This window comes from Xyrauchen texanus, chromosome 21, assembly GCF_025860055.1.
Source record: "Xyrauchen texanus isolate HMW12.3.18 chromosome 21, RBS_HiC_50CHRs, whole genome shotgun sequence".
NCBI lineage: Eukaryota > Metazoa > Chordata > Actinopteri > Cypriniformes > Catostomidae > Xyrauchen > Xyrauchen texanus.
This window is the reverse complement of record NC_068296.1, coordinates 12,507,362-12,530,329: the sequence shown is the minus strand read 5'-3', so window position 1 is coordinate 12,530,329 and position 22,968 is coordinate 12,507,362. Positions and strand designations below refer to the sequence as shown.

The window sequence follows — 22,968 nt, the reverse complement described above, 5'->3', positions numbered from 1 at the left end:
GAGTACATGCATTCTTGTGTAAATGTAATCATTGAATTGAATGGAACAATTTATGTAAGAATCGTAATGTAACGTAAGTAATGTAACGCATTGTAACATAACATATCAATGTATCACAATGTAAAAACACAATGGTCCTTATTCATGAAACATGAGCAGAACAAATTTCTTGTGTAAAATGTCCCATTGTATTGAATAGGACAATTTATTTAATAACCTTATTACTAACGATTTACACACACATTTGTTCTACTTGTGTTTCGTGAATAAGGCCCAATGTCTATAAATGGTGCAGTTTCAACATATTATAACAACATAACATATTAAACGTAACAACATAACAACACAACATAATGTAATATAACAGGATAACAATGTGATTTGATGTAACTTAACATAGTATAACATAAAAGTATGATAATGTAATGTAACGTAACTTAGTATATCAACGTAACACAACTTATATAGTATAGTATATTTAGTATAACATAATATAATATAACACAAAAATATTCATAAGAATGTTGTAGTCTAGATTAGACATGGTTCTCAAAAGTCTCAAAGCGCAATTACCTATTTCTCAGGAAATTATTGTGCTGTGCACCACTTCGTTAACCTGCAATACACCCACAGGTAGCACAAACACTCCCACCAACTCCCACTTACGCTGGCACAAACATTGTGCTTAAAATTAACACTCACAAAAATTGGACATAGTGCTGTGCATAGCACATTCACGAAGCAGAGAATAGAGCACTATTTTCAACAAATCAGGTTTGTTTTCAGTGAATTTCCACTCTTTTTCTTCTGAATTTTTTTCTTATTTACAAAACCTATTATTCAATCTGTGTGTAGAGACTTGCAGCAGTTGGAGGACAGCACTGAGATGCCTCTACTGTCCCATTTCTCACAGACCATAGAGGGACTGACCACTATCAGAGCTTTCAGGTAACACACACACACATACATAGACATGCATTAATAATCATTTGATGGTCAAAGTAAAATATATATTTTAATGCATGTTCATGCATTTATTAGTTTAATTCAGCACTGGATATTGACTGGACTCTCTTTTGTCTCAGGCATGAGCAGAGGTTTAAGAAGAAATTGCTAGAATACACAGATGCAAATAATATCTCCTCCCTCTTCCTCATGTCAGCCAATCGCTGGCTGGAGGTTCGCATGGTAATGAAAATCACTTCAGGTTTATTTTCAAAGTAATGATTACGTAACTTTAACATGTTTACATGTTAGTTTTTATATTCTTCTAGACTCATTACAGAATTTCTTCACATTTTTACAAAATATATATGAATAAAGGAATCAGTTACAAGGGGATTTGAAACTAAAGTCAGAATATATTTGTTGTACAGTGTCTTTCATTATACATATTATCTTAAAGCACACTGTATCACTCTGTATGGTGTTTTTATTTATGCATGTTGTCTTATATCTGCAGGAGTACATTGGGGCTTTTGTGGTGCTCATAGCTGCTGTTGCCTCTATAACTAATGCTTTATACTATCAGCTTTCAGCAGGACTGGTGGGTCTGGGGCTCACCTATGCCCTCATGGTAAACCCTTATTACCTGCAGTACTCATACACAAATCCCAACACCAGCACATTCAGGTGCATAAAAGCATTTCACTGGCATACTTGCAGGTGTCAAACTACCTCAATTGGATTGTGCGTAATCTGGCAGATATGGAGGTGCAGCTGGGCTGCGTGAAGAGAGTCAGCAGTCTGATACACACAGAGCCAGAGAGCTACGACGGACTCATTAGTGAGTGAAACATGTATGAGAGAGAGGGAAAACGAGGGAGGGGAAATAGTATCAGATAAATAGTACAACTGAATTAAAATAACATAAAAATAGAAGTTATATTTAAGCAATATTGCACGCACAAGTCTGCAGGTAATCAGCAGATTTGCAAGTGTGATATGGCTTTTATACAACAGTTTCATAAAAACAAATTGTTAATATTGAGTAGCTTAGATTTTAGATACAATATAACCATCAACTTTTGCAAGTTACTTAGCAATGCAAAGACTGACAGCCTGTCTGGAATGACACAAACACAACAAGTAGAGTGATACAAATAGTAAAGCATCCCAGAGCTGTTATACTAAATATCAGCTCTCTTGGAATGCCACTTGTCCAATCAGATTAGAGGACTGTGACTAATTGTTGGATAACAGAACTTCATATAAGGCTCAATATACAGTCGGATTTAAATATGCATTAAAATGCAAATTGTGTGAGAATATATAAAAACTCTCGGAAATGTACATTAAAGATCTGTTAGGGGTTATATAATGTAATAATATTGCTTAATGCTGTTAATGAAAGTTATGGAGAAAGTGTTGCCAAAGTTTTTGTTACCCTTAATTTCAGCTCCTGCTCAGGTTCCTGCAGGGTGGCCAAAATATGGTGAGATCCAGATCAAGAACTTGAGTGTGCGCTACGACAGCAGCTTGAAACCTGTACTAAAACATGTCAATGCCCACATCAAACCAGGACAAAAGGTAATCCTGCACATGATGCTTTACACAAATTCCAAGGGCGTTACTGGAATTAATGAACTAAGAGCAAGATCACTGATGTATAAACGTTTTATTTCTAGGTGGGAATATGCGGAAGGACAGGAAGTGGAAAGTCGTCGTTTTCTTTGGCCCTCTTCAGAATGGTGGACACATTCGAGGGTAACAGGGGTTCCCAAGAATGATGGGTCTAATATCATTTTTGGTTTAGTGTGTCTTTGAGAGTGAATTTGTGTATTTTTCTCATCCGTAGGGCAAATTATCATAGATGGCATTGATATTTCCAAGCTGCCTCTGCAGACGCTACGATCAAAGTTTTCCATCATTCTACAAGATCCTATTTTATTCAGTGGAACGATTCGGTGAGACCTTTCTTGACAATATGTCTTTAGAAATCATAGAATATATTCCTTTTAACCGTTTTATTTCCACGTGAGGTTGGCTGTAAACACACAAACTAACCACTGCAAAATGATTCTAGAATTACAATGAAAAACAAGTTGCCTTTTTGCTTTTTCTAGAGATTATTGATGGAAGGTTACATAGTCTGTGCTTCCTCATCCGCATTAGACAAAATTTGCAACCTGGTTTTATTAATCATGTTACTATACCTTACATTTTTTTTTAAATGGTGACAGTTTCCTGATGAAATGAACAATAGAGGTGGTACAACAAAATCTGAAGTAAACAGATTATCAGTTCATAAACACTTACTTCCACCTGTTCCACGCACAGTGCTAGCTGACATCAAGACACTTTTACGTTAGTGCATGAATTTTAAGGCGATGCATTTACATTTTTGCATTTCATAACCAACTACATTTTCAATATTGTTCAAAGTGTGATTAAATTGCATGGTAGCTCAACTGGTGTTAAGGCCCGTTTACACCAAACCTGATTTTTTTGGTACAAATGTTCCTTCTGAGCGAGCATTTGTACTGTAATAATGGATTCTGATGCCGCTATTCATACAGAGTCTGAAAAATCGTGCTCCGACAATCTGAAGTTTTTTTGTTACAGAGAGTGTTTTTGCAAACACCAGCATTGGAGCTAGCTTATACACACCTGAAATTATACACTTAAAAATAAATAGTTGCAGTTCACAAACTCTTTGTACTGCAAACATAAACCCATTCTGTTTTTGAAAGTCTGATTATGGTGTTTCGTCTTAATGTGCATTATTTAATATGTATATCAATATCCCTGTATATTCTCGTGGTGTTAAAAATAGCAGCGAGGTTCAGCAATTTGTTTGGATTAGGCTCTTTTTTTTTTACATGCAATGTTTTAGAAAAAATGAATTGCAGAACCACAACGCTATTGTCATTACACAGATAATATAACAAAGTATTGCAATAATTTAAATAAAAGAAAAGGCAGTATTTTGTTTTATATTATTTGTAATATGTTAATCCTATTTTATACTAAACTGTTATTATTAATGTACATTATTCCACGTGTATTTATATCACTGTAACTTGTGTAATATTATCCAGGCATTATAAAAAGAGAAGTTGGTTTCTGGAGTCCGTTTGGAAGATACTCATAGATAAATACATGTGAAATTATAAATAGGACATATATTTATGCAATGGCACTCTCTACTCATCTCACTCACAGAAAAAAACAAATAGATTATTTACTCCTCAAAATGCATCAACACCATGGAAAGAACGTAATGAAGCAGTTATGCCGAATTAGGCAAATAATTGCTTTAACAGCATTCATTATATTAATCTCTAACAGCTGAAGTTGCTGGGAGGAGACTGTCATAGCAACAGCACCGCCTACTGTACAGGGTTGAAATAGATTTTTTATTTAATGTTTTTATGGACTCTGTGTACCCTAGACCTTCCGTCAGAGGTATGTCTAGCAAAATTGTCATGGATTTGTTGTGAACAGGCCTTTACACTTCTGATGAACAGGACCAGGTTACGAGTCCTAAAGAGCACGAGTTGACATGTGAGCCAAAAATGTTTAGACCCCGTTTCCAACTGGTATTAAGATGCACCCCGATTGCATGTGGTCAGGTATGACACATCACCGTTTACACCTGGTCACTCAAATGCATTTCCTGTGACCACTTGTGATCGGATTTGGAGGGGAGGGTCTATGTTTCATGGTGACATACATCAATCACTATGTTAGTGTGTTACTGCATGATAATAAAGTCAATAATGACAGAAAGCGCAAAAAGAACAGCACACTGTTTCTCCCAGATGTGGTTGAGTTTTAATCTAAGCACAAATGCAACATGTCAAGCAAAATTATCCTTTATTTTAGTGTATTTCCTGTATTAAAGGAGTTTCAGGTGTTCATGTCTGTCATAAGCTCTCGTGATTGTGTATGTATCTGCTTTCTTTTGACATTTTATGACCAGATGGTTATTGTCTTTTAAAGACGCTTGAAAACAGCTGTTTAAACTCTTGTTTTAGCACAGTGGTTGATTGATAAGGGAGGGGTGGTGCTTCAATGCTGCCGGGACGCATCAATGCAATGTCACATGCGTTTTTGACCACATTTGTATATGGTTTTTGTGATCCGATCACAAAACGTTTTAGAACCCTATGTATTTAGTGCTGACCACATGTGAGCAGATCACCTGAAACGCATCTTAATACCAGGTGTAAATGGGGTCATAGAAGTAATACAAAATTACGTGGTTACTTCAGTTATATAATTTTTTGACTACCATTCGCATTGATCGCACTATTGGTTAGATTTAGGTTTAAGGTGAGGATAGGGATAAGACTCAGTAGATTACAATTTCACAAAGATGGACTAACTTGTTTTCTCTCTCTTTCTCACAGGTTTAATATAGATCCAGAGAGAAAGGCTACAGATCAAATGCTCTGGGAGGCTCTTGAAATTGCTCAGCTAATGCCAGTCGTTAAAGCTCTACCTGGTGGCCTAAGTGAGATAAAAGACTTTTAATTTAAATAAGATAAGGATTTGTAAAGGCTTTAGAATTCAACAAATGCTCTGTCCGTTCTACAGATGCCATGGTTACAGAGGGAGGAGAGAACTTCAGTCAGGGCCAGAGACAGCTCTTCTGTCTGGCTCGAGCGTTTGTGAGGAAGAGCAGCATTCTTATTATGGATGAAGCAACAGCGTCAATTGACATGGCCACAGTGAGATAAAAATCCATGAAAGTATCATGATTAATGATATGCTTCTTTTTTTTTAATATCTCAAATCCATAATGTCCTGTTTTAAATAGGAGAGTATTCTGCAGAAAGTTGTCATGACTGCATTTGCCGATCGAACAGTGGTCACAATAGCAGTAAGTACAGGCACTTATCTTAAAACATACTGTGGATCATACTGTAGTGCTCACTGAGCACTTTATTAGGAACACTTTGATGGTAATATTGTGCCAGATATTTACATTTATTCATTTGGTTGACGCTTTTATCCAAAGCGACTTACAAAAGAGAAAAACATAAGCAAATCATCTTATGGAGACAGTGGTATGGAAAGTGCCATACTACAAAGTTTCACTAGCATCAGAATAGTATTCAAAACAGATTAAAGTGCAACACATTTTTTTTTTAGTGACTGATTAAGTGCTCATGGAAAAGATGTGTTTAAGTGTTTTTTTGAAGACAGAGAGTGAGTCAGCTTCACAGATGGAGTTGGGAAGGTCATTGCACCTCCATCGTATGATGAAACCGAAAGTCTGGGAAAGCGTTTTGGTGCCTCTGTGTTTGTACAAGGCGACGTTCCTTAGCCGACCACAGAGGTGGTCTTCTGCTCTTATAGCCCATCCGCCTCAAGGTTCGAAGTGTTGTGCATTCAGAGATGCTGAGTCTGGCCATTCCACGTCAACCTCTCTCATCAACAAGGTGTTTCCGTCCACAGAACTGCCGTTCAACTGGATGTTTTTTATTTTTTTTTGGCACAATTCGGAGTAAACTCTAGAGACTGTTGTGGGTGAAAATCCCAGGAGATCAGCAGTTACAGAAATACTCAAACCAGCCCATCTGGCACCAACAATCTGCATGATTTTATGCATTGCACAGCTGACACATGATTGACTGATTTGATAACTGCACGAATAAGTAGGTGTACATGTGTTCCTAATAAAGTGCTCAGTGAGTGTATAATTTGTAATATTAGTGAAACCAAACTGAAATGCAAAAATTAAAAAAAGGTTTCCAACACTCAAACTCATGTCTTTGGCTGAGTTAGTGTTGGGTCGCTCAAACAGAATTGTTGAAAGTGCCACTGTTTACACTTTAGGGAAATCAACCTACAAATGGTTCCCCTGTAGTTGTCTGTGGACATTAAACTGGGATAGGTATAAGTATTTTAATATAGAACATTTCTTCCCAAAGAACATTTCTTTAAATGTCAGAATTCATCCATGCCAACCTTCAGAAACGTAATTGTTGTTAGACTGTGTTGCATCTTGAATCACTGTGATCTCTTGTGGTGTTTCACAGCATCGGGTTCACACCATCCTGGGTTCAGACGTGGTGATTGTGATGAAGCACGGGGCCATTTTAGAGTATGATGAACCTGATGTCCTACTGGAGCAGAAGGAAAGTGTTTTCTCTGCATTTGTCCGAGCAGACAAATGACAGCGATGATGTTTGGATAGATAATTTGGATTGTGTATGTTTTGTATGGCTCGTATAATATTTGTATAGGACGTACTGTATATTGTAAAATAATAAAATTATAAATTATGAAATACATATTGGAGATCTGTAGACAAGTTGGATTTTAGGAAGTGTCTGAACTTCAGATGTTAAAAACAAATTAAGTTGTAGCAGCAGTGACTTGGCGTCAATGTAGTGTGTAATCTGATTACAAAGTATTTAGTTATAGTTTAGAAATCTAATAACTTTTTAATCCAAAAAAATTGTGAAATTAGATTTTAAATTCTTTTAATCAGATTACATTTACCAATTTTCAAATAAATTAAGCACATTACTTTGCTTAAAATATTTATGTGGAATACATTTAAAACATGAATTACGTTCATATGCATGTCTGTTTGCATTTCTTTGACAGCTTGTAACCCCTAACGAGTCACTGTAAGGGAGGAACATGTGGTGCTGAGTGTATGACCTGCGTGCAACATTTAACAAGGAAATAGACATTATTTTTCTGTGAAGTGTTTCATAAAGTAACATGAGTAAATATTGATTCATTTTCAATAAAGTAAATAGTACAGTAATCCAATTATAAAAATAATTAGTAGTGGATTACTTTTTGAGAAACTTATCCCACACTGCTTAGCTTTATATCTTTAGAGGAAATTTATGAAAAATAAAAACACAAGCAAAGAGAATTTTTGTGACTTTTAAATATTTTATTAGGTTATAATTTGCCGAGCTTAAAATATTAAATCGCTTTTAACTTAAGTATTATTAAAATACATTAAACAAAAGCCAGAAATGTGGAGCCCTGAAAAATGTCAACTAAAACCAAAAAAAAAGAGAAATAAATTAAATAAAAGGAAAAGGTCCAATCTTCTCACAGAGGTCAGCCTTACAGAACTCTCGTTTTACAGTGATGAAGGGAGAACTCAAATATCTTATGCTCTTTCTTGCACTCGGTCTTACTCGCTCTCTCAGTCACTCCAAGATAATAATCTTTGCAATCAATACATAGAGACTAAGTTTACATTCTTTTCCATTCAGAAATTGTCTTTTCAAAGTGAGGCCAGACAAGCCCTTGCTTTCCTGTATTCTACTGCAACGAAGCCACTTTACTCTTTAAAACATCTAAACATTTGTACTGTTCCACAGGGGATATGACTTCCAGGGCCTGAATAGCAGTGTCATTTATATTTTATTTAAATTTTAGCAGACAACAGCAATGTCTTTGTCACTCAAGAGGAAACACACAAACCCAGGCCCTGGAGCCAGCATGACTCCCTAGGTGGATCCAAAATGGCAGCCTAATTGTATTTCAGTCCCTAGCAGAACCACTCCTCTACAGTGGTTAGCAGTCTAATAGGCAACAAAAGTCTATCCCATATACAAGCATATGGCTGTGGGACAATGGAGGTGCCGTTTTATCAGATATGGGACTGATGAGATTGCTATATGATGAGTAAAGTGACACTCAAAGGCTTATATGGATGAGCAGGTAGCATTGAGCGCTCTCTCAGTTCCTGAGTGCAAAAGCCTTTAACACACACGCACACACACACACACCTTTTACCCTATAAAAGAAAAAGAGAAACCTTTATACCATACATGAGGCTCTGTGAGGTACCAGGCCAACATCTCACCCTTATATGAAACCAAGAGATGAGAAAAAGTTCTGCTATATTAAGAGAAATCTAGCGGCCTCCTGTTATTCTAACATTAAACACTCATTAGGGAGTAGAAGGCCGGGTACTTTTTGTCCTACAGGTGCAAAGATGAGGAAAGACGCAAGAAATAAACCGGCCTCTGTTTTCACCTAATGAAAAATTGCGAAAGGGAGGGAAACCAAATAAAGCATACTCAAAGAGGCTAGGGAGATGAGCTGTTCTTGGTTAAAGGGTTTGGCTCACAGTTAGGGCAGCCTCTGAAGTCAATCAGCAAGTGCTGCCCCCTGCAGGCCTGGCTGACCACTCCTTACTGGGTCCTAAAGAGAGCAATGTTCTGGAAGTGTGGAAGGTCTATGGGTCCCAGCACCATTGTGACTGGTGTAGTCTATCTCTCCTCCCAGGTAGAGGGAGGGGGAACCCCGGCTTGGCAGGTGCAGCGAGCGTGACCCTGGGCCTCATCTCTCAGTCACGTGGTTCTGTGGCAGAGGGGGAAGGGGTGTGCAGAGGGCCTCCGTCAGATCATCCAGTATAGATGTCTCCTTGGGGTCCATCAGATTGAATTCCCTTATAAAAACGATGAAATGTGTGTACAGTGTGTTTAGGTGTCCGTGCAGGTCCATGGCCACCGACTCCTTGTAGTGGGACCAGTAGATATGTGCGAGCACGTGGAAGAGATACCTGCAGATTTTCTTTACCAGTGAGTCGAAGGTGTTGGGGAATTCTTTGCCTGCACAGAGAAGAAAAAAGGAGAACTGTGACATGAAATATACTAAACATTGATCAGTTATTTCACTGTTTACTTATTTGAACAGCAGTGTTTCGGTCCAACAAATATCTTTGTGCAGGGTTCCCACACATTTTGACACATGATTACCCATTACTTTTTATGATTTCTATTATTATTATTTATCAATTCACAGAGATTTCTGAGGCTGCTTTCCACTAGTATGTCACACGGTTACCTCATTTTTAAGGATTCAAATACTTTAAGAACAGATAAAACTAGTAGAATATATATTATCTATTAAATAAAAATAAATTGATCAATTGTCACACATTATACATACATTTCTGCATATACATGGTGAAATTATTTATTTTTCACATATCCCAGCTAAGCTGGGGTCAGAGTGCGGGGTCAGCCATGATACGGCACCCCTGGAGCAGATAGGTTCAAGGGCCTTGCTCAAGGGCACAACAGGGGTGTCTTGGTGGTGTTGGGGCTTGAACCCCTGACCTTCTGGTCAGTAACCCAGAGCCTTAACCGCTGAGCCACCATTGCTAATATATATATATATATATATATATACATACAGTGAGGAAAATAAGTATTTGAACACCCTGCTATTTTGCAAGTTCTCCCACTTGGAAATCATGGAGGGGTCTGATATTGTCATCGTAGGTGCATGTCCACTGTGAGACATAATCTAAAAAAAAAAAATCCAGAAATCACAATGTATGATTTTTAACTATTTATTTGTATGATACAGCTGCAAATAAGTATTTGAACACCTGTCTATCAGCTAGAATTCTGACCCTCAAAGACCTGTTAGTCTGCCTTTAAAATGTCCACCTCCACTCCATTTATTATCCTAAATTAGATGCACCTGTTTGAGGTCGTTAGCTGCATAAAGACACCTGTCCACCCCATAAAATCAGTAAGAATCCAACTACTAACATGGCCAAGACCAAAGAGCTGTCCAAAGACACTAGAGACAAAATTGTACACCCCCACAAGGCTGGAAAGGGCTACGTGGAAATTGCCAAGCAGCTTGGTGAAAAAAGGTCCACTGTTGGAGCAATCATTAGAAAATGGAAGAAGCTAAACATGACTGTCAATCTCCCTCGGACTGGGGCTCCATGCAAGATCTCACCTCGTGGGGTCTCAATGATCCTAAGAAAGGTGAGAAATCAGCCCAGAACTACATGGGAGGAGCTGGTCAACGACATGAAAAGAGCTGGGACCACCGTTTCCAAGGTTACTGTTGGTAATACACTAAGACGTCATGGTTTGAAATCATGCATGGCACGGAAGGTTCCCCTGCTTAAACCAGCACATGTCAAGGCCCGTCTTAAGTTTGCCAATGACCATTTGGATGATCCAGAGGAGTCATGGGAGAAAGTCATGTGGTCAGATGAGACCAAAATAGAACTTTTTGGTCATAATTCCACTAACCGTGTTTGGAGGAAGAAGAATGATGAGTACCATCCCAAGAACACCATCCCTACTGTGAAGCATGGGGGTGGTAGCATCATGCTTTGGGGGTGTTTTTCTGCACATGGGACAGGGCTGACTGCACTGTATTAAGGAGAGGATGACCGGGGCCATGTATTGCGAGATTTTGGGGAACAACCTCCTTTCCTCAGTTAGAGCATTGAAGATGGGTCGAGGCTGGGTCTTCCAACATGACAATGACCCGAAGCACACAGCCAGGATAACCAAGGAGTGGCTCTGTAAGAAGCATATCAAGGTTCTGGCGTGGCCTAGCCAGTCTCCAGACCTAAACCCAATAGAGAATCTTTGGAGGGAGCTCAAACTCCGTGTTTCTCAGCGACAGCCCAGAAACCTGACTGATCTAGAGAAGATCTGAATGGAGGAGTGGGCCAAAATCCCTCCTGCAGTGTGTGCAAACCTGGTGAAAAACTACAGGAAACGTTTGACCTCTGTAATTGCAAACAAAGGCTACTGTACCAAATATTAACATTGATTTTCTCAGGTGTTCAAATACTTACTTGCAGCTGTATCATACAAATAAATAGTTAAAAAATCATACATTGTGATTTCTGGATTTTTTTTTTAGATTATGTCTCTCACAGTGGACATGCACCTCACGATGACAATTTCAGACCCCTCCATGATTTCTAAGTGGGAGAACTTGCAAAATAGCAGGGTGTTCAAATACTTATTTTCCTCACTATATATATATATATATATATATATATATATATATATATATATATATATATACATACATACATACATACATACATACATACACACACACACACACATAGACACAGACATACACACATCCATTCAAAAGTTTGGGGTCACTTGACTGAAATGTTTCTCATTATCTTGCTTGAATATAAAATTCCCTCCCATCATGGTTGAGAATTAAACGTAGCCATTTCAATAAACGTACAAAATATTGCAAGCTATGGCAATGTACATGACTTTTTGTCTTACACATTTATCAGTGTCCAATGCACTTGCTTGCAATCAACGAGGTATGAGAGAGGTGTTTGTTTACAAATTATTTACTAAAGTGTGACTGTCAGTGTGCTTTAAATAAATCAAAATGTTTGTAAAAACATGTTCTCACATCTGCTGTAACTAAGAAAGCCCAAAAAAAGTATATTATACTATTTGTAATTGACTAAAACTTAAAAAACTGGTTTCAGTCATGCAGTTTGTATATTCATCCACTAGGTGGAAGCAGAGACTCACTTACCATACTTAGTAGGAAAGATGTCCTCATCAGTCACCAGCTTCTGAACTGAACTCATGACAAAGTCCACATACTGTGGCGCTGTGCATTTCGTCTTCTTCCCTTTTTCATCATACCAGTAGTATGTCCTGAAAAAAAAAAGAAGACCTTTAAAAGTAGAGAGCACCAGTATTACTGTAGCTCATGCTTAAGAGTTAGATTTGTTTAAACACCTAAGTGCTAACTTAAACAACTTGTGTGGCTTATCAAGGAAAGGTGCGCTATTACTATTCTAACTGATCAGACTTATGATCATTTTGATTGGAGGATGATAAAACCGTTTTAAAAAAAAAAAGCCCCAGAGTATGCAACACCTGTCTTGACACAAGTTTATGGTGGTTGGTCATTAACCAAACTGTCTGATAGAGTGTCTAGAACAGGATATTTATGATATGTTACAGTTATTAACTAAACACTTCAGTAAACATTCAAGCTCAGAGTTCCTTCCTTTACCCATCAGCAGGAGACCCAGTTACAGTACATGTCCTCCTTTTGAGAGTCATAAACAAAACTTAATACACAAGCATTACACATATTTCTGGTAAGGGAGAAATAGTAAATGGTCTGCACTTCAATAGTGCCTTTTTTAACCTTAAAGTTTACCAGAGCACTTTACACTGTGTCCCATTCACCCATTTGCACACCCATTCACACTCACATTCTCACACACCAATGGCGAGAGCTACCATGCAAGGCAATATCAACTTGGGGTTCAGTGTCTTGCCAAGGACACTTCGGCATGTGGAGTCATGTGGGCCGGGAATCTAACCGCCAATTCTGCGATTAGAGGCCGACACGCTCTACCACCTGAGCCACAGCCGCCAGATCAAAAATTATTCTTTTAATATCAAATGGCTCAGACAAAACAAGAGACCAATCTTGAAGGGTTTTAACCGTGCTTGGTTATATTTTGGGTTTATTCATGTGCACACTGTGATTGCATCAAAAAGACTTTCGGCCAAATGGCGTTCAGTTCAATCTTGATGCTCAGGGCTCCTCTGACTTTTCCCTCTCTATCTGAGGATAAACACGACACCTCTCGCCTCATCTCCCTCAGGTCAAACACGACTGCAGGTCTTGACCTCAGCCTCAGACCATGACCTCTAGGAGTCACCTGTCAGGTGTCGAGTTGCCTATTCTGCACATCTCAGCAAGTCTGTAGGCTTAATAATGGATAACAGAGCCAGGATGAATAATAGATCACACATCTGCGCTACTTACGTATTGCAGGCCGTCATGGCTGGACACGTATCGCCCGTGCAGAACTCTGAGATTGTGCTGTACTGTAGGTTGATGAGATTGAAGAAAGTCGTGGCTATAAAGACACAACATATATAATGAGTTTGATTAAGAGCTACAAATATTGCAATTATTTGCTTTTGAAAAAAAAAAAAATAAAATAAAATCTCATACAGTGGATTAAGAGCTTTTTTTATTATTATTATTATTATTATATTCAGAACATATTCTTTTTTAACACTAAGATTTTGAATCCCACATTGTGGACTTTTTGACCCCACTGTATATCAAATGCAAAATTCCATTCCTCACAAAAGGTTAAAACGTGCTAATGCATCATACAGAGAAATCTGTTAAATAGAATTTAAGAGTAGTTACGTGCAAAAAAGTAGAGCCAATTAAAACGTATTATAAAAAATCATAAAAAGTAACCAATATTACATACATTTCACATAATCTGAAGTTCTGCATTAAATATTTTAGGATAAATAAATGAGGCAGGAAATGCATAAAAGCATTTCGGACCAACAAGTATCATAGGAGACAACTCTGAGCTTTCCGATGGAAAATCTGTAAAAATTGAGCTGTAAAGTTAAATTAATCCATAGTAATGGCTTTAATTAAACCATAAAAGGCAGTGATTTGGTTTAATAAGTGTTTGAAGAATTTGCAGTTATATTAAAAGGGTTCCAAAGTGAACCCATAATTTATGGCTTTTCACATGTGCTTTCTTTCCAGATAAAATTGAGGGAAATGCAAACAATGGTGTGATTTGTGGGCTTTGGAACGTTATTCTGAGCTCATTTTTTCATAAAGTTATGTAACTTTGAGGTGATGTCATGCATTCTTTCTGATGGATACAAGAGATGTTGTCAAAACATCACCTGAAACTAGACACAACAAAACAAGACCAGACAACTGCCACATTTTTACCCCAACTAAAAACAACCAACAACCAATGAGAAAAATTTGCCAAGGAAATTGTGGACTACTTTTTTAGTTTCCATTTTCTATAAAGTTAATTTGGTCGGAAAAAAATTAAAATAAAAAAATAGTTGTACCTTTGAATAAATTTCATACATTAAAATTGCTGATCATATAACAAGCTTTTTTATCTGTAAATATAATTAAATAGGGACAATAGCATTAGGGACATGTTAAGATAGATGCCCAGACATAATCTTGTTCCATAGAACAGTGAAAATAGCATCTCTGAATATAACATTTCATTTGAAACACCTACTGTTGCTAGCGAGCCATTCATTCAGGTCGATCTCCCTCGGCAACACCACCAGCTCCTTGAGTTCGAAATCGACGACTCTTACTTTGGTGTAGTCCGCATCAAGGTAATGCTTTTTCTCCTCGGTGGGTGGCTTCTTACCATTGGGCTTTCCCTTGCCCTTCCTGTATTGGGTGCAACAGGGGGAACAGAGGTTAGTGATACTGTTATTGTGTCAGTCTTCAAAAGAGGCGTAGCCCTAGCAGTTAACGCAATTGTCTAATTTGTGACAATGTTGATTTCCATAAAAAAAGCAACAAAGAAAAGCCACAGAATGTAAACGTGATACCTTTTAATGGGATTTTAGCGTGATAAAATCATTTAGTAATCTTATAAGTGTAAAGTTATATCCAATAGTACAACTTCATTGTCATGACGTAATCTGGTGAACACAAGAGATAGACCGATATAACGGTTTTAAAGATGAATCGGTGCCGATAGTTGCTTTTATGGACTATTGGTTATTGGCAAAAATATGCATTGAATTACGATAGTTTCTGATAGTTTCCATCAGAACCGGGTTTGAAGATTCTGAAATTAAAACGACTAGGTTCTACAGAGTAACAGCAGCCTCTAGAAGTGAAATAAAACAATCACTGACACCTCGTTGGGATTTGCTGGATCTAAATCTTTCATCATTTACCATATTCATCCATACTTTTATCCTAAATTCAATGTATATTTAGTTTTTTTGGATTAATCAAGTGTTCTAAATTCAATTGAGGGCATGCAAAGTAAAATGTGTCACTTACTGTATACAAAACCTTTTACCTGATATATAGGCTATAAAAAGCTTAATTTGGTAAAAACACCACATTGTAACAGAACCAATAAACCGCTGGATCATATTCATTTTGGACTCTTGTAGCATCTATGTCTGTGCACGTTGTAGTAAGGAAATACTAAGGAAAATTTTAACATTCTATAAATCGATTTTAAAAACTTCCTGCCGATTCATTGGTTATTAGCTTTTTCTGCATCCTATTGCTATCTGCAAAATCCACAATTGGTCAACCTCTAGTAAACACGAGTAAATCTCATATTTTAAAATCACAATTTATACCACGGGTCTGTTGAATGCTTGATTCTGATTGGTTCACGGACGTTCTAAGGTGTGCAATTATTAATGGTCTGGTCCCTTTCATTTCTATTGGAAGTACCAAGTGTAACCACAATTTGCTTATTTTTTCAATAAAAATAAGTCAAAATAATAATTTTTTGTGCTAATCAACAGTCAAAAATGCTGTCGAATGAGCTCAACTAGTATTGAACCTGGAACATTCCTTCACAAACTAAATCAAACAAGTTGAATCAGAGTTTTGAAATGACTCCCTGAAATGGACAATCATACCTAATTAACGGAAATGAATTGGATTTATCTACTCTAACACTGTTATTGAAGTTTAAAACACCATTAAATCAACATGCTCTCATACATATGAACTGCTACAAAAAGAGCAAACATAAATATTTTCTAATGAGACGTAATTTGAAGACTTTGACATAAAATGATAAAATCTTAATTTTATATTCCCAGAATAATCATCTCAAATACATTACAAATACTACATATATCGCTCTACCTTAGTGAATAGATAATAGTGGTGCATTATTTGGTGGGAGGAGGCCTGTTAAATGTTCCTGGGTTGCGTAATCACACACGGACACCTAATGTAGAAGACTGACTGCAAACCACACAACAGTGTGCGCGGATAAATTTTTCCACTGCAGGTTTGCACATTTAACCTTACCCTGTAATTAGTGAAAGAGACCACAGACATACAGGCTTTTCCTTCCAGGTCTATTTTTAGCCCATGTGGGTTATATTACCTCCAGACCCACCGCCCCTTTCCCAGTCTTTGCACAACACCCGTCTCAAACATCAAACACTCCACTGAAGCTCCTGCTACAGAAGGGGTGGCGGGGGTATGGGTAATACATGTAACCGTCCAATTGCTCTTCTCTAGAAAGTAAAAGAGCTGTTTTAAATGGATAAGCAGAAATTTAAGAGCCCACAATTACCTCACACCTTTAAAATTCTGTAAATCGAGCATTCAGATACAAACAATGAATAACCTTGACAAACTGTACTGTATCTACTACTTTGAGTAGGTCAGGAAATACATGTGCCAGATGTCTAAAGGAGCCTACTATTTTTTTATCTGTGGGGAAATTTCTTTTTTCAAGGAAAAAACATTTACACTAAATATCCTAGTTACAGTGCATTCAGAAAGTATTTAAAACCCTTAATTTTTTTCACATTTTATGTTGTAGCGTTATGTTAAAATGCTTTAACTAATTTTTTATTTTTACATTAATCTACATTCCATACCTCATAATGACAAAGCAACATTTTTTAACTCTATAACTGATTTTCTCTGCGGATCCTCTCAAGCTCTGTCAGGTTGGATGGGTCCGTCGGTGGGCAGCCATTTTCAGATCTCTCCAGAGATGTTCAATTGTGTTCAAGTCCGGGCTCTGGCTGGGCCACACATGGACATTCACAGAGTTGTCCCTAAGCCACTCTTGCATTGTCTTGGCTGTGTAAGTTGTTGTCCTATTGGAAGGTGAACCTTCAGCCCAGTCTGAGGTCCTGAGCAATCTGGCAGTTGGAGTTATGGTTGTCATTCTGCAAGTTTCTCCCATCTCCACACATGGAGCTCAACCAGAGTGACCATCAGGTTCTTGGTCACTTCTCTTACCAAGGCCCTTCTCCCCCGATAACTCAAGTTTGGCAAGGCAGCCAGCTCTAGGAAGAGTTCTGGTTGATCCATTTAAGAATTATGGAGGCCACTGTGCTATTGGGAACATTCAATGCATCCTGAATTTTTTGTAGCCTTCCCCAGATCTATGCCTTGACAGAATCCTGTCTCTTAACTCTGCAGGCAGTTCCTTTGATGCCCCAAAGGCTTGGTTTTTGCTCTGATATGCATTTTCATCTGTAAGATCTTAAATAGACAGGTGTGTGTGCCTTTCAAAATCATGTCCAATCAATCGGATTTGCCACAGGTGGACTCCAATAAAAGTGTAGAAACATCTCAAATATGATCCAGAGAAATGGGATGCAGTCATAGCAAAGGATCTGAATTTTTCTTTTGCTTTGTCATTATTGGGTATGGAGTGTAGATTGATGTGAAAAATGTTTTTAAAAGCATTTTAGCAAAAGGCTGCAACTTAAAATGTAAAAAAGGGGGTCTGAATATTTTCTGAATGCACTGTAAATCAATATACATTAACATAAGCAAAAATGAAATAAATAAATACAAAATTAATAAATCTGGCCATGAAACAAGGCAAAATCTACTTGTACTGAATATACACTCTATGAAACAAAGTTTTAAGGCTAAGGTATACATTGGTTTGCACCAAACTCCACAAAAATATAAACAAAGATTTTAGTGAATGCAATGTGCTCCAATTTCAATTTAATTTAACGATTATGTAATGGCAAATGTTATGCCATTGTGGGTTCATATACGCAGTGTTACTGACACACAGTGACACAGAGGAGCCCTGTATCACGCCCAAGATGATAGCATGAAGAAAAAAAATCTCAAACGTCTTTCTTCATGTGAAATAAGGGCTTGTGTGTTTAATCAGAGAGCTTTAAGGAAATAAATATTCTTATATATTATAAATATAACATCATTTTTCCATTGGTAAAGAAAAGGGAAAAGATTTCATATCTTAAGTTTGTTGCCTTCTTTCTACTGCACACCCACCCAATAACAGCACCACCACAAAGCTGTATCTGTGTGCCTCTGAAAAGACAGACTGCCTCTGGTCTTTAGACAGCTGCTCCCATGTTGTTTGACTGTGGGGCCTGAGTCCAGTTTGTCCTCTTTACACAGAGCCCAGCCTTGTTGCTGTAATGCCGAGGAGGCCTGTCCTGAAACCTCTGCCAGAGGCCAACACTGCTTAAACACACACAGGTCCCATCCACAGAGCCTTATCCACACAGTGACCACTAACTACCATGGTAAACAATCCTTCTATAAACCTAGCACTAAAAGATGCTAGCCCTTGGTACTTGCCAATTTCTCTTTCCTTGCATTTGTGTGGGTCTTTAAAGAAGTCACAGATTGTCTTGTTTCAATGCACTTCCAGTAGTTGTGTTAATCGTAAATGTTCCATTTGACGGGCTGGGTATCGATACAGATTTCCAGATTTGATTCAGTTCCAATTTACAAGCACTTGATTCCAACTCTAAATGATTTGCGATTCGGATTCATTTAGGTATAGGCTATTTCAGTGATAATGTCCATTTTGCTTCCATATCTAAGAAATTCTCAAAACGAATGCTGTATAGCTTACAGGGAACCTTCTAACTTGGTAGACTGTGAAAAATAAATTAACAACAGGGCCCAAACTATGCAGTTCAATTGCTATATATTTAACCGATATAATAATCAACACAAGCACAATTAGGTACATTTTAAAGAACTAAAGGATGATCTTGAGGTCTTAAGAATCTATATCGTTCGAGATATCTCAACTGAAGATTGCAATTAATCAGAAATTGTACATTTACATTTTTCTAATTTTAACAGTAAAAGACTAAAAATGCTACAGTAAAAAAACATTATTTGGTTAATGGGTAGTTACCTTAAAATATACTGTAATTTTTTTTATATATATATATATATATATAAAAAGAGAAAACGTAGTTTTACGGTAACATTTATAATGTAAAAAGTATGATTTTCTGTATAATTAACAGTAAAAATGTATATTATGTTTCACAGTAAATTATTGTTAAAATTACGGTAAAAAACAATAATCGGGCATTCCCAGAATTTCCTGCGTGACCCAGCTCATTTCATTATATTTTAGGGGAAAAGTAATGTTTCTTCTTATAATGTACAGCCATGTACATTTGAGTGTTCTGTGTTATATTTGATGTCATTTATTTAATGTGTTATCCTGAGGATGTTTAGTGGATGTGTAAGTGACACTGAGTGCTGTCTCTACATATTTATTGGCCATTACTCCAGGAAGGGCCTATATTGAGGAACTTCAAGGCATCATGTGCTTTTGTAATTACTAAAGTAATTAACAATACATTATAAAGTGAAAAGAAGATTTTTACAGTTTCAGAAGGTTAATATATACATGTTTATTTTTAACAATATAAACTATGGTAATCCATTGTAAAATATACAGGCATAAAAAATTACATTCCGTAAAGCCTGAATCGTGGTTACCTTATTTTTTATGGTGAATTTCTGGCAACCAAAGCTGCCAGTTTTTTACCATAAACTTAAACAGGATTTTAATTTTTTTTTATTTTACACACTCCAAAACTAGAACCAATTTTGAGATAGCCAAGTCATTCTAGCACACCTCAGTCTGGCTACTGCAACAGGGTGATCAAAATGCTTCTACATGTCTGACCAATGTGTGCAAATGATATAATCTGAGGTCAGTCATGAGTGAAAGAAATTGGGTATAATTTATAGAATGATTGCGTTTATCAGCACAGTTTGTGGCTTCCACCACAACACCCAGTCTCCATTCAAAGCCACTCCCCTCAAAGATCTTTCGTTCCCTTTTTTTTTAGCTCTTTTAGAAAAAAAAAAAAAGCTCCCGATTCCCAGAAAGCCACAGCAACAAAGCCAGGAAGTGCCCTCTGCTTTCAAGGGAAAGTCAAATGGTGTGTGTTTTTTGGTGCATCACATCTTTACATGGTACACAATGCAAATGCTAAATCAGTACGAGTGTGGACAATCTTTTGTATAGAAATAAATGTTGAGTTAATGACACCGTTAAATCTTCTAAATCCATTGCATTGCAAAAAGAAAACAGTGAACTTTTCACACTTGAACTTTTGCTATGGACATAGTCTGTTTGATGTCAGAGTTCTGTTCGATTGGTTGGAGTTAAAGTGAATTTCGGAACTTGTTTTTTTTGGGGTGTGCAACAACTAACCATTATAGAGTCCGCTTGTAAAGGTGGTGTTTGTCTGGTTACTAGGGATGGGCATTTTGCATTCATTTTGTAGTAGAGTTCTCTAACCCACAAATCTAGTAAACAATTACTTGTAAATTAAAATGTAAAATAAAAAAAATAAAAATACACATTTGTGAAATTTAGATTGTTTTATTCACAAATGTTACAAAGTTTCTAATTAAGCAAATTTTAACAAACTATGCTTTTCTTTCTGAAAAAGAAAAATTAATTGAACAATATGCATTAAGAATTGAACAAATTTAATTATAATAACAATTAAAAACATTTGCACTTACCCAGCGCTTGCATAGAAATCACATGTTCTTATTCAGAAAAACAAGTGGTTAATGTTGGCTTTTAAGAAAATGCCCTCTGCAAGTGCACAAAGATTTCCAGTACATGCACACATACTGGTCAAAAAAAGTTTCAGAGTTTCTATTACCGCTTCACATTTTCTTTCCACCATACAAGCAGATCCTCATTTGTTGGCATCTAAGAACTGAATGCCAATAGAATACAATTCAATAATATTAAAAATATTAGAAGTATTGTCACACTTGGCAAAGCTTGAAAGCACAAATGCCATAAAATCTCCTTCTCTTATTCAACACCTTGATGACACATATCCAAAGCACCTGCGAGATTTGGTAAAACATTCCAAAGTCTTTTTAGCAAGTCAGTCCACTGGCGGACATCTTTGGAATGCTCCCGGGAGACTATTTCCAGTCATGCCAGTGTAGCTCCTGTCTACTTGAATGGAGGAACACCGAAATCTCAAAAATGGTTGACCAAGATTACGATCAACGAACATATTTCAAATAAGCAATACAATTTTCTAATTTTGGAATCATAAATTGTGCTTCTTTACCTAAAATCACACTAAAACACCAAATTATCCCAGCTTGAATAGCTAATGCGCATGCACGTTAGTGAACTGATTGATAGGTGATGCCTGAATGTAAAATGTGATTGGCTCTTTTACCTGCAAGGCAAGACTTAATTTCTACATCTGTTGACTGCTGGTGCTCAAGCTTCTTGGTTGGGCATTCCAATTTCTCACATGCATTTAAATAGAAGTGGCCCATCTCTGGACATTCAGACGGAAAGAACAGTATGATTCAGCTTTGCTCACAGCAGGCAAAATGTAAAGTTAAACAGATTAGTTGATTATTCATGCACATCCCTATTAGTTACAGTACATATTATTTTCAGTGCTGTAATCTCCAAGCACATGACAACCCAAGAGATAGCCAGTGCCAAAAGGCCAACAGCACACCCACCCCCCTTCATGGCACCACAAGAGATATGAAAACAAAGGACAATTCAAACTTTATAACAACTGGAGATCCAAGGCACCATGGTATACCAAGGCTTTTACTGGCTCAAAATGAGGCGGAGGTGGTACCATACAGATCAAAAATATGACGTAAACGTTGGCTTTGCATTAATACACTCCTAATGACCTGACAACTGAATAATAGTGTTAATTTTGTCATCTGTTTTTTTATTTAGTCTTAGTCCTGTGTTAAATGTCCTTTTAAGTTTTTATCATATTTAGTCAACCTTATCCTATTTTTTTTATTCGAGTTTTACAAAGTTTTATTAAATGAAAACTGTTGATCTTTTAGTCATATTTTAGGAACATTTAGTCATATTGACATTTTAGTCAGCGAACACTGACAAATGCTTACTCTGTTGGCTACATTTTTTTACAATCTTGTCTATCCAAAACCAACCAACACATACACACACACACACATATATATTATTGTTGTCATTTTAGTGCTATTTTTCACATAAGATTGATATCATCATGATGATCTCATGATGATGATGTGACGAGCTGAAGACAGCAGGGGCGAGAGATGTGTGTCTCCGTGTTAGAGTGCGCATCAGCCGGCAGAACTTTAAAATCTCTCCCGGTCTCGACTCCCGCTCAGATTGGGTCTCTTCCGCAACTGGTTGAAGCGGCTCTGACCGCACAGAGAATGACAGTTTTGGAGTTTGTGTTTATTTACATGGCACGCTACTATATTATATGAACTTTAAGGCTGAAATAAAGATATATTGCCAAGCTGTGATCTGTGTTTCTATCAGACACTCGAGCTGCAGCGCTCCTCTCGTCTCTTGTGTCATCGTTATAGTTTTATATAATCTCAAGTTGTTAAATGACATCAAGCGACTATTCGACAAGG

The 22,968-nt window shown here is 37.1% G+C and overlaps 2 protein-coding genes across 3 annotated transcripts in view; one reads left to right on the top strand and one right to left on the bottom strand.

The window, feature by feature from the left end:
• abcc8b (ATP-binding cassette, sub-family C (CFTR/MRP), member 8b) overlaps positions 1-7,193 on the top strand; it is a 37,068-nt gene extending 29,875 nt beyond the window's left edge. Inside the window, exons 31-41 of the mRNA XM_052151925.1 lie at positions 856-948; positions 1,086-1,188; positions 1,463-1,576; positions 1,666-1,786; positions 2,399-2,529; positions 2,628-2,706; positions 2,798-2,906; positions 5,355-5,458; positions 5,542-5,675; positions 5,765-5,827; positions 6,990-7,193. Of these exons, the coding sequence (XP_052007885.1) occupies positions 856-948; positions 1,086-1,188; positions 1,463-1,576; positions 1,666-1,786; positions 2,399-2,529; positions 2,628-2,706; positions 2,798-2,906; positions 5,355-5,458; positions 5,542-5,675; positions 5,765-5,827; positions 6,990-7,127 (1,189 nt within the window). The 3' untranslated portion in view covers positions 7,128-7,193. The remainder of the gene's footprint in view (positions 1-855; positions 949-1,085; positions 1,189-1,462; positions 1,577-1,665; positions 1,787-2,398; positions 2,530-2,627; positions 2,707-2,797; positions 2,907-5,354; positions 5,459-5,541; positions 5,676-5,764; positions 5,828-6,989) is intronic.
• Positions 7,194-7,851: 658 nt separating this feature from the next.
• Positions 7,852-22,968, bottom strand: part of mob2b (MOB kinase activator 2b) — a 64,932-nt gene continuing 49,815 nt past the window's right edge. For both annotated transcript variants that reach the window (XM_052152967.1, XM_052152965.1), the window contains exons 2-5: positions 14,789-14,949; positions 13,528-13,621; positions 12,271-12,395; positions 7,852-9,542 (exon numbers count right to left, since the gene is read on the bottom strand). In XM_052152967.1, the coding sequence (XP_052008927.1) occupies positions 9,271-9,542; positions 12,271-12,395; positions 13,528-13,621; positions 14,789-14,949 (652 nt within the window). In that variant the 3' untranslated portion in view covers positions 7,852-9,270. The remainder of the gene's footprint in view (positions 9,543-12,270; positions 12,396-13,527; positions 13,622-14,788; positions 14,950-22,968) is intronic.